The 12264-nt window shown below is 42.9% G+C and overlaps 1 protein-coding gene across 2 annotated transcripts; it reads right to left on the bottom strand.

Moving 5' to 3' along the window:
* Positions 1-7727: 7727 nt before the first annotated feature.
* Positions 7728-12057, bottom strand: LOC147881458 (uncharacterized). 2 transcript variants are annotated; one of them, XR_015540452.1, is made up of 3 exons: positions 11877-12057; positions 8159-11779; positions 7728-8051 (listed from the first exon to the last, which is right to left on the bottom strand). XR_015540452.1 is itself a non-coding variant. In XM_087369795.1 (2 exons), the coding sequence occupies exon 2, from the start codon at positions 11462-11464 to the stop codon at positions 8627-8629; it is 2838 nt and encodes a 945-aa protein (XP_087225921.1). In that variant the 5' UTR covers positions 11465-11779; positions 11877-12057; the 3' UTR covers positions 7728-8626. The 2 variants fall into 2 exon arrangements, 1 of the variants encoding a protein (XP_087225921.1); XM_087369795.1 differs by having other exon boundaries at positions 7728-11779.
* Positions 12058-12264: the final 207 nt, after the last annotated feature.

Raw genomic sequence — 12264 nt, 5'->3', positions numbered from 1 at the left:
TCCTCAACACCACTTCCCACCCTACTTACACAAAAGATCTCTAGTAGTCACATTAGAAATCTAAAGATGGTGGCGGAATTAATTGAGACATACTCAGAGATCGTGATGCTTATAGAGAGATTGACCCAATCTTGGGACCGTGTGCAGACACTTTAAATGCAAACCAAGTCCCCCCACATAGCCTATGTGGAAGAGAAATTAACAACACTCCATGCCCATAGGAAGAAGTTTGACCTCATGATTAGGATACCCCACATTGAGGACCACTGAGTAGTGCAATTGGAGAGATTCATCTAAACCATCCTGTTAGATGCTAACCTCCCTCCCCCACACTCACCCCACTTGTCATCATGTTGAACCTCAACACATTTCTTAGTCTTCTTCCCTCTCCTCCCACAACCATTATGAGGATATTATGAGGATGATGGTGAGAGTTAGTACTCATATGACTCCTACACACATGGTATTGAGTGACACACGATGGATCTGATGGCTCAAACAAATAAGAGGAGATCCATCATGGGGCCATGTAGCCTTAGTGCAATTGACTAAAGGAGGTCCATCATAGCCCATCCGTATAGTTTTTCTTTTTTAGTACATGTATATATTGATGGACATTTGAGCCTATCATATTTTTTTTATTTTTTGTACTATACTTCATTTTCTTAAATCATGGTTCGCACCCCATGCCATACTCGTTAGGGATAGAAAAAGTCTTTATGGTCATGTACCTATACATGGTTTTGGAGACTTTCTCCTATGTTGCGGATTTTCATTTAGATCCTACTTCATGTATGATGTAGAAATTGGATGTAATTTTTAAAGAGAGATTTAAATTTCTCTTAGATGAATTGGATCCAAGCACTAGGTTGAGGCCTTGAATAAGGCCCATGTGCTACGTCTTGATTGAGGCCCTGATTGAGTACCACATGCCCATGCTCCGACTGTTTAGATGACCATCCACTCTCCAAGTGGAAGACCAAGAGGGGGGGGGGGGGATCTTGATACATGTGTGGAGGAAAATAGTTGGCATCCATTTGGTATTGTGTGAGCAAGTGGGTTGGGTCTTTGAGCTCAAGCCTTGCATTGTAAAAGAGGTTGCAAGAGTTGAGGAATCAAGGGCTTTTTGGTTGAAAGATAGATTGGAGATATAAGCTTGTGACTCCTTTGTGCATCCAACAAGCATGAGTGTCTCAAGGATTGGTGTAACTCTTAAAGTCAGCACCTTTGGGATTTGGTCTCATTGCACATTGGACTCTTTCATTCATCTCACCTAGTATGTGTTCTTGTGCATGATAAAATAGGAGCTCGTGCTTTGGATATATGATGTGACATTGAATGCAGGAAAGTGTGTAGTTGATTGCAATGGTGAAATTTAGAGAACCTGCTCTCTCCTCTATGTCTCTTTGATTCTTTAATTCTCCAAAGAGGCTCCTTTCCTCGCACTTGCTCCCCTCCTTTTGGATCCCTTTATCTCCTCCTCCTTACTCCCACCCAGTCTGTATTGTGCGCAATCTTCTCTGCCACATGTAATAGCAGAGATTATCAGGTTTGGACATTATGAGTTTTTGGTAATGCCCTTTGGACTTACCAATGCTCCAGCTACATTCGTCATGCTTATGAACGATTTACTACATCCCCCTTTTAAATTTCCCACTTCTCCCATCCCTCTTCTAAATTCCCATTATCTTTTCTATTTCCGGTCCACCACCTTGAAGAAAAGATTAGAAGGATAGTCACTGACGGGTATCCAAGTCATATGACTATGCACCCTATCCACCTCAGCATCTTGAATAGCCCCTTCACCCTCCACTAGCATGGTATTGGCATATGGATCCCAAGGTCACTCCTCGACTGCTAATCATAGTCTATCTACTATATGTCAATCCTTGGCAAACCTATGTACAACTCTGATTTCCTAATCCCCAAACTCAACAGGGTCTCCACAACCCATCGAAGCATCTTTCCAAGTTTTCCTTATTAATCTTTAGAGCCAAGGAAGCTATGATGGGAACATCAAGTGTGCGACTTGTAGGGAGCAAGAGAGAATTTTTCCATAGGATTGGAATTCCCCAATCCCCCTTCTTTCTTTCAACTTCTCCTAAATTTCCCATTGCCCTCTATTCCCATATTTCCCCCCTCTTTGTCCACCCTTTCCCAATTTCCCCCATTCCTCTTTCTCCCCTCCTTTCGTATCCCCTTCCTTCTTTCTCCCCCTTCTTATACCATTCCTTTCTCCCCCTTCTAAATTCCCCATTTCCCTCTCTTTTCCATCCCATTCCTCCCATTGTGATCCCATGGCATTGGCTCTAGAATCTCTTTTTCTTGCTCGGAGTGTGTCTTTGAAATGCTAAAAATGGGGGATGGGAAGTTTTAGAATATATTTTCTCACTAGGAGTGTCTTTGTTTTAGAAGCACATTGATTTAATATGGCATCTAGTGGGAGTGACACAAGTGATACTAATTGTGGTAAGCATCCAACTAGTGGGATGAGTGGACTTGCATCAAAGAATAGCTTAGTGTTTTTGGTAGAGTTTGAAAGCTTATTCCCAAACTCAAACCCCATGCACATGAGCACATACGAGAGATGAAGCAAGATAATGATAGTGCTAATAGAATGCTATCTCAGTCTCATGCAGCTATCGAGGCATCACAAGCATCAAGTAGTAGGGGACATCACTCCGATTGTACTAGCATTTCTTGTTCAAGCACTTACATGATTCTGATCCCCCACACAGTTATGTGCCCCTATTCACTATTCCATTAATGATGATACTCCCACATGATTATGGTTATGGGGGCCTCATTATGGATGCAAATGGGAATGCCTTACTTTCATGAATGCAACAGTTGTGCTATATGAAATTCAAAAAATTGATGATGGACTTTAATTCATAACCAAAGAAAAACAAGAAGAATATCCTCCAATGCTTTGCGTGAGGAGTTTTCGATGCTTAAACATCTCTCGTTTGACTCAAGGTGGTTGCTAAACAAAATGGTAGAGTGCTTGAAACATCAGAAGGAGGTGATTTAAAAGGATGCAAGAGAGACTCATCCATTTACACCTGCTCGTTGTCATAAGACTAGAAGAAGGCAGGGATGAAGTAAAGAAAACCCTTAACAAGCAAAAAAAAAAACTATCATGCTACCAAAATCTTGCATCAAAATAGTGGGGAAATCTCACTTTAGACTTACAGCATATTGTTGTATCCTTCCTTCCTTTTTTGTACATCTCTCTATACTTGTTGTTCTTACATATCTATCTCGTGTGTCTTATAAGCTTGTTTCATGTGTAAGAGGCATGTGGTGTGGTGAATTTAATTATGTAGACAACAATGGCTTTGATGCTCGAGCCCTAGAGGTGAAGATGTTTGGGGTATCTTAACTGAACTAATGCACCTCTTGCATTGGTCTCCATACTATTTCTTTGCACAATCATTTGAGAAGGCATTGCTTGTGGCATAGTTTAAGGCACATCTTGTTGGTAAACAATTCATCTCTAGTGGTGGACAATTATTCTACTTTACTACTTCCCCTCTTGACCGAATAATTTTTTAAATTTAGAATTTTCCAACTGAACAAAGAAAGTGTTCCCTTATTCTTGTACCACTATATGAGTAATGCTTTGTAAAATATGTACAATCTCGATTGTTAGGACATATTGGTATAACATAATTATGTACTGCTCAATCTAGCTCAAATACTATCACAACTGATGAATTAGTTAAGCATAACAACCCATGTAGGAACAACAATAGAAAGCTTGCTACATGAAAATGTTCAATTTTTGACATCAAACATGCCCGCCCCTGCCCCCTCCCTCTCTCTGTTCTTCTCCTTGGAGCAAGGGTGGTGAGACCCAACATGCAAGAGATAACCAATCTCCAACTCTATCCCAATGCTCTAAAGTGGTGGCCCTCCCGAAGCGCACTTCCCATGCCACAATTATCCCATCAATCATCTGCGAGACTAGCAGATTGGACCATCACTTAGACAACCTCTTCTGGGCCCTAACAAGGGAAAATTGTATCCGATAGCCTTTTATGGAAGGAAGGTTTCCACACAAAGGGCACACACACACAATCATTTAGGAGGGATTATGAAGGGCAAAGAACCCCTATAAACTCTTACATAAATATTTTCATTCATTTTATGCAAAGCAAGGGTAGAGAACCCACTTACACAAAGAGAACATAAACATGTAGTAACATAAATCTCCCAAGTTGGGAGTTGGCTAAGATGAAGCATGATCTCATATCCCAATGCATGAGGTTCTAATTGTCGATTGCTCTCTCTTTTGCTGTGTACTTACCTAGAAAAATAATGGCACTAACAAAAAAGGGACACCCTCACCACCTCAACCATTGGAGTGAATGCAGTTAGATCAAGAACTTCATGATCGAAAGAGGTGTAGAAGAATTCAAACGAAGACACCAAAGGTAGAAGACTAGACTACCTCTTGACATGGTCATGGTCTAAAGTCTGGTCTAAAGTCGAAGCAGGTGCAATGTGTTGCTATCAAAGGGGAGGTTCATATGACTCTATAAGAGGCCGACCACAGCCCTTGACCGATAGGACAGTTTGAGGGGTGCCCGAGTACCCCACACCTCCTACTACTGTAGCGGTTTGGTGACCTACATGTGGAGCGCATGCCGTCAATTGTGCACCTCCTACTGAAGATGCGTGGTGGTTTGGCGACCAACACGTGGAGGCGCATGCCCTCAATTGTGGAGGCACCCTCCATCAATTGCATGAAGCATAGCATGGAAGTGGACGTCGCCAGTTCGTGGCACAGCTTGGGAGCAGACGTCGCCCATTTGTGCACAGCATGGGAGTGGACGTCGCCAGTTCACGACTTCATGCAATTGATGGAGGGCGCTTCCACGTGTTGGTCGCAAAACCGCCATGCCGGCACGCATCTTCAGTAGGAGGTGCACAATTGACGGCATGCGCCTCCATGTGTAGGTCGCCAAACCACCACACCGGTAGGAGGTGTGGGGTACCCGGGCACCCCTCAAACTGTCCTATCGATCAAGGGTTGTCGAGCTGTGGTCGGCCTCTTATAGAGTCATATGAACCTCCCCTTTCATAGCAACACATTGCACCTGCTTCGACTTTAGACCACGACCATGTCAAGAGGTAGTCTACGACTTCATGCAATTGATGGAAAGCGCTTCTACGTGTTGGTCGCCAAACCGCCACGCTGGAACGCATCTTCAGTAGGAGGTGCACAATTGACGGCATGCGCCTCCACGTGTAGGTCCCCAAACCGCCACACCGGTAGGAGGTGTGGGGTACCTGGGCACCCGTCAAATTGTCCTGTCGGTCAAGGGTTGTCGGGCTGTGGTCGGCCTCTTATAGTCATATGAACCTCCCCTTTCATAGCAACACATTGCACCTGCTTAGACTTTAGACCACGACCATGTCAAGAGGTAGTCTAGTCTTCTACCTTTGGCGTCTGTGTTTGAATTCTTCTACACCTCTTCGATCATGAAGTTCTTGATCTAACTGCATTCACTCCAATGGATTCCAATGGTTTGAATCAGTTTTCTATATGCTATTATTTCTCGCTAGTGTCAGCAGGTGCCATTTCCTAGAAGAAACTGACATTAGATCTTTCTTCAATAAAAGCAGAGAACAAATAGCACCGTAAGAGTCTGTTAGCTCAAAAAGATTCTGTAGGACAAGGACGCGCTTCGGAAGGATGGATCATTTGTGACAACGAGTCACTTTGAGATTGCCAAGCTGGTATACTACCCACTGCAAAGAACACCTCTCATGTGTTCATGAAGGCTCTTCCTAGAGAGCAGACAAGCACCTCATACGATGCATTGATGTGGGCCTACAATCCAGCATTGATAGAACTAACACCAGGGCTAGACTAGTACAGTGCACACATGCCAAATATGGGCTATGTAGATCCAAATCAGCATGCACCCACAAGGGGGTGTGCATATTACCATCTCATGGTCTGTTTTGAGGAGTGCACAGGCCAGCCTTTTATATGCTGGTGGAGATACAAATCTGGCTCAGATCTCACCAATCTGGTCGGCTAAGTTCAGCTGACCTTCAGGGTCACCTATCTGGGGAGAAAAGCTTCTTGCAAGTCTGTGAAGCTAACCCAAAGCGCAAGAGCCTCCAAAAGCTTGGCTTAGAAAATATAGCTGATAGGGCAACCACCCGCTAAAGATAGATCAAATTTATCACAATATCAGCAGGCTGCACATGAACACAAGGTAAAATTATCATGCTTGGCCCATATAATTACCTCATCCTCAGTGTTTTCAATTATGGTGATGATGGAATTGAGGAGAGGAAGGAGCCAGCTCCTTTTGACTGCCACTTGAGAGCTTCTGGGCATGGTTGGACATCCACATGGCACATTCTGCTTCTCCAAAGGAGTCCACTTTGTTGAACCATGGTGAAACCAAATTTCTGCAATATAAAAGACTGAGTTAGTGGCTTCAGCTTGAAGATGGGATAATCTCAATTTGGAAGGGCTGGGAAGAGCTCAGCATGCAGTTTCATCTACATGGGCAGGATAAGCTCATGTTCATCCTTCGGCTGTAACTTTTCAGCTTTTCCTAACACGGACACCACTGAGTGCACTTGACATGTATGAGGTGCTGCTGATCTGCAAGCTGAGACCAAGTGTTGTGTTTCCTCTACAGTCTGCAGATTGCTGCCCCTGCCAAAGGACAGAGGCTGAAAAAGGACCCTGCAAAATAAGGTCCAAGTACACGACCTAAAGGGAGCCCCCTCCTTAGCTTCTGTCTTATGCAATTCTTCTATTCCATACCCGTTTTCTGGCTTAGGTCTAAGTACAGGACCTAAAGGGAGCTCCCTCCTTAGCTTCTGGCTTATGCAATTCTTATATTCCATACCCGTTTTCTGTGCTGTTCCACTCTGTTGTCATGTAGTGGAGGCTGGTATAGACAGGGCAAAGCGTGCGCTATTCTTGATTTTGATGCTCTGCTTAAGCTGCAACGCTTAATAGAGACCTGTGGTAGAAGTTAAGTATTTTCTTAAGTAAAAAAAAGCATATAATGTGAAAATTTTGCGCTCTCTCTCTCTCTCTCTCTCTCTCTCTCTCTCTCTCTTCGCATTCTTCTTCTAATTTTCTGCTTTGTTCATCCTTTTTGTATCAAAGTTTTTGTTGTTTGGTTGTGATTTCAAGCCTGGTAAGTACGCAGTTTACCCAAGAGATTCCAGAATCTTTTGAAACCCAAATGGCAGCTTATGTTTGCTGGTGAGAACAAAAGCATAGCTTTTCTTACTACGTTATTATTCTTTTTTATGTTCCTCATTCTCATAATTTTGTCTAAAGTCGCTTCCAAAGTACCTTCTTCCTCCATTCTTTTGCTTGTTATATAAAAAAGTAAAATTTGTAAGATTTGATATATTCTAGTCTTATGAGGCAGATAATACCCTCACAAGCTCAAGCGAAATTACCCTCTCTTGGTGGATCAACAATAGTTTCTGTGAGTTCAAGAGTGGGGAAACTGTGGTGGAGAGAGTTGAAAGTGCAGCGGGTGTTAATATCAACGGTAACAAGTGATTATCCTCACCAACAATGGCTTTGTCTCGCTCTTGTACGTTCATTTTTTTTAAAAACAGGCTCAACTCTTTTTTTGAGAACAAAGAGTCATTTGTAACTAATATCGGATAAACAACTCTATCCAGTCCCATCAACAGGGGTACAAATAAACATCTCATGTATTCTGCCACACACACACAAACATTTCCCTGAATGTGTTTTCCAGTACATGGAGCAAGATGAGCAGTGTAGTTGCATGTAGTACATGATTTATTCCTCTCTGAAATTTTTAAATAGAAAACAGTAAAACCTTTTCATATATTTGCCGTTCAGAAAATGGCTCTTGCCATTTCAAACATTCCCATAATCATCTGCACAGAGGTATCCATGCATGGGAGTGCAGATAGCAATGACAATATAGCAGCTCTATTCAAAACCCTGTGACCAGATCTTCTAACAGGCTTGAGAACCAAGACAATTGCAACCAGCTGGAGTTCGCATGGACACTTGTCACCTAATTCCAGAAACAAATACCCTTAGGATTTAGCAAATATGTCATTTAGATCTGAATACCAAGGATCACATTTAGATGACTAAAGTGTTAAAAATGATTCTGCTAACCTTGCATCATAAACCTGTTCAGATAGCATACCTGCATTCCTGTCAAAAATCAATTCATTTGATTTGCCTGCTGTTGAAGCCGAACAGAAAGTCGGAAAACTTACTCTGGCACAATTAACACATCTTCCAATGATCATCTCTGTGCCTAGAAACAAATCTCCAAGGACTTACAGCAGAACAAGATACCACCTTTCAAATCTGCAGAGGCATTCTGAGGTTAAGATTCAACTGCTGGCTGCTGATGGAGAGTTCTATCTTGTTAGCTGCATAGCATCTAGATCAATGACATTGTGTACATACCCAAACCAGTGAAATCCACATCTTGCAAGAGTAATGCCACTCCAAAACCATCCATCCCAAATTATTGTGTGAGCGCAATGGATGGTGATAATGTTCTTTGCCCCTCCAACCCTCATTTGAGGAATGGAGTTGAGCATTGGAAGCATTAAATCTCAGTCCACTTTTACATTAGTCCAGATTTCTCCGCTCCTTTTCTCTATTGTGCTGACATGACCATTCAAGTTCTTGAACTGGATCTTGGAGTAATGTGAATGCATTGTCTCCACCATCCTCCCCTAAAAGCTTCAAGACATCTTGCTGTTGAGGTGGCCAATTCAATGCTTTTTTATTACCACCCCATCTGGCTCCTTTTTTGCGGGTATCCTCTTCGGCATGATAGGCTTGTGCCGATGCTCTCTCCTTCCTCCTCCTGCAGTCATCTTCTTTCTGTACCTTGAATTTGTGTGACTCATAGGACTTGCCCAAGCGGTCACTATAATCCAGTTTTTCTAATTCAAGTCCAAGCTTTGAGTCATGTTGCCACTCTCTCGGACTCCTCTGTAGATCATTCAGTTCTAAAGACCTTGCTTTCATGTTGTACCTTTTCTGAACTTGCTCTCTTGTGCCCCCATCACTGAAGTTTCCTTGATACATGGACGTCTGGGCATCACCTTCATCGATCTTCCATGTAACACTTGCCCTATTCTCCCTTGTCTTTTGACCTTTTCTTCTCTCTCGAAGGTGTTCCAGCAAGCCGTTTTCTTTACCATGTGCAAATCTCAGAATCGTCTTTGCTGCCTTTTGCTTTACCTCCTTGATTGCCATGTTCCACTTTTGTTTCTCTTGATCCAGCTGAGAAACTTTTGCTTTCAATTCATCTTCCAACATCTCAATCTTCTCATCTTTAAGGGTAATGTCAGCTGTCATCTCATCCAGTTTCCCTTTCAACATCTCTATCTCCTCCTCCCACTTTTGTTCTCTTTTTCGTATCCCTTTCATCAACTTGGATTTCATATCTGCCTGAGTATCCAGAAGCCTTTGCCTTTCATTGCGCTCCCTTTCGAGTTCTCTGTCCAGCAGATGAGCTTCATTTCTGACTTGTTGCATGATTAGCTCCATTCCCTTGTCTTTTTCAGCAAGCTGTTTCTCAAGCTTCTCCACTTGCTCTACCTTTGAAGCAATCATCTGTCCAAGTTTCTCATTCTCCTTTTTTATTTCATTTTCTTTTGTTTTCATCTCCTGCTTAAGAACATCCATCAAAGACAACGTCTGAGATATTTTATTCTCCAAAATTTGACTTCCCTCTCTCAAAATTTCTGATTGCTGCCTTGATTCCCACTCGGATACAGACGTTTCTTCTGCTAGACAAATATGTTTTCTGAGATCCTCAACATCAGCTTGAATACAAAGAGCCAATCCTAAAGCATCATTCTGCTCACTGAAACTACGTTCGGCACCCTGTATTCTCCTGCCTGGTGCAAAACTAGGATAACCATTTTCATCCCTCGCAGAGGCTAGATTTTTCAGCTCGTTTATGCATCGTTGGCTTGAGAGCAATGAGTTAATAAGCTTTTCCTGCATAATTCTCAACTTTGATAGCTCTACCTCTTTATCTTTCAATTTTATTGCCCATCTTTGCTTCTTGTCCTTCCAGTCAAACTTGCAAGCATTGAGGTTCTGTTTCCATGAATCTCGTTCAATAGAAAATTCGGCTTCAATTTTCCTGAACTTGGATTCCCAATCACCCAAAGAACCCTCCAGGTCCCTCACCTTTCTGTCCAATAACCTCTCTCTTTCACTTTCGAGCTCCTTCTCCCTCCCTTTAGAGCTTTCCAGCAAAAGTCTGATTTTTGTCTTGAGTCTATCTTTCTCAGTTTCCAATAAATTGCACTGTGCCTTGAGCTTGTCAAACTCTTCTGCCTTGCTTTTTATTTGAGAACTTTCAGTTGTATGTCCGGGCCTTGTTACAGTGGGAGGCCTCCTGAGAGTTCTGTCCAAAGCATCCAGCAGCTGTCTCATCTTGCCATATGCATCTTTTGCCCCATCGTTTCCAAGGGCTGACTTCATATTGATCACAATTTCCTGCTGCTTCAGCAGGATATCTTCCAATTTTTCCGGTTTCTCTTGTACTAGACTAATTGCTTTTTTCTCCTCCCTCATCTCTGTGGCCTTTTCTACCTCCATGGTCCTATCTTTTCTACTCTCTCTAGCTGTGGCCGTATGGAATTCTTTTCTTCTAAGAGAGGTCCCTCTCCGAAGTACTCCTTTATCTGTGCCAGATCCTGCATTTTCAATATGTGCCATTCTGCTATATCGCCATGGTTGCTCTTGCTGTGGGCGCCCTTTGGCTCTCTCTTTTACATCACTACTTTTCTTAGTGTGCCCGCTAACCTTGTCTGACTTTTCAATGTCCAGAAATCTTACTCTATTTTGGTTGGTTGCCTTGTCTTGACGCTTGTCCATTTCATCCAATCGGTTAATCGTCTGATCCTGCTCTGAATCTTCACGAATGCCTCTCAGGTCCAACTTTTCAGTGCCTTCTATACTTCCATCAACCTTGTCACGTTGCTGAAGAAACTCACTGAAATTAGTTCCAGAACCTGTATTCTGCGAATAGTGGTCTTTCTCAGAGTGCACAGAAAGCCCATCGTCTATTTGTTCTTCTATTGGTCTCTCGATTGTGTGTTCTTCCCTTTGGGATGCCTCTGTCATCTTAGAATTTTCATGCACATCTTTGGATAAGGAAAGATCCACCTTTCCTCCCCTTTCCAAGTCTCGCTTTGACTGTCTTCTTTCTTCTGCTTTTTCAGCCTGGAAACTGTTTTTTGCTTGGCTATAATCATTCGTGACTTTGTGAGATGCCCTTTTATGAGTTGTATGCCTGTTGGATTCAGTGTTATCCTCCTTCACCCAATCCTCTCCTTCACCAAAACCCATCTCATTTTCCACGTCAATGATGTCTTCAACAGCTCCAACACTCATTAAATCATGCTCAAACGAATCTTCTGTCGCTATATCTATTTCCATTGTCTTTCATGCACGGTTGCCTCCATCAGCCACAGATAGTTAACAATTCAGTCGTCCTCATCCAGTTTCCCCCTCTTCGTTACTCTCTTTATCATTTCTTTCCCTTGCTGCATTGTCCAATGCTTGGACTAACCACTGCTTACATGTTTACTCCGAGTCCTGCCGCTTTGTCGTTCGTCTTTGATATCGCTTGCCTCTGTACGCAACCCGCTGGCCATGGCCAAGATTAAAAAAGCTTGTCCATAGAGACCGTAGATTGAATAGACTCAGAGCATCCAGCAATCTATCAGGGGTCATGAAGCATACAACGCCACCCTGACATTCACAATTCACTGGAACTCGTCACAAGATCACGCAATTGGAGCATTTTTTAAAAAGGTATAAATTTAATAAGGGCCAGTCGGTTTTGAACCTTGGAGAGCAGGCACGTCGACGGAAAAAAGTTCCGTTTTTAGAGCCTTGACAGATTGCGTAGGGTCTCGTTGCTAACACCACAGTGCGCTTTTCAAAGCAGAAAGCGCATAATCCATGACAGATTGCGTACACTGGTTCTTAATTCGCAAAACAGCGCAGTGCAGTTTTCAAGGCCGCATTTAGGCAAATTCGATAGCAAGGGCACAGAGATGATAAGCGTTTTGTGACTGGCAGAGACGTGATTATCGCAAAAGTTATTGAATAAATGAGAAGATGTGGAAGTGGAAGAAGCACAAACTCTGGTCTGGAAGCGGAAGGAAGCTGGAACAGTCTGTGCAGGTGTTGATGAGATAGTGGGCACAAGATGCGCAATCCGCAAGCAACGC

This window comes from Dipteris shenzhenensis, chromosome 31 (genome assembly GCF_047967505.1).
Source record: "Dipteris shenzhenensis isolate YYH24624 ecotype China chromosome 31, Dip_SZ_1.0, whole genome shotgun sequence".
Taxonomy (NCBI): Eukaryota; Viridiplantae; Streptophyta; class Polypodiopsida; order Gleicheniales; family Dipteridaceae; genus Dipteris; species Dipteris shenzhenensis.
The sequence above is the reverse complement of the archived record's forward strand: the minus strand, read 5'-3'. Positions and strand labels throughout refer to the sequence as shown.

What these genes read in the sequence shown, in the direction of transcription:
- LOC147881458 (XM_087369795.1), bottom strand. Translation starts at nt 11,464, where the DNA reads ATGGAAATAGATATAGCGACAGAAGATTCGTTTGAGCATGATTTAATG.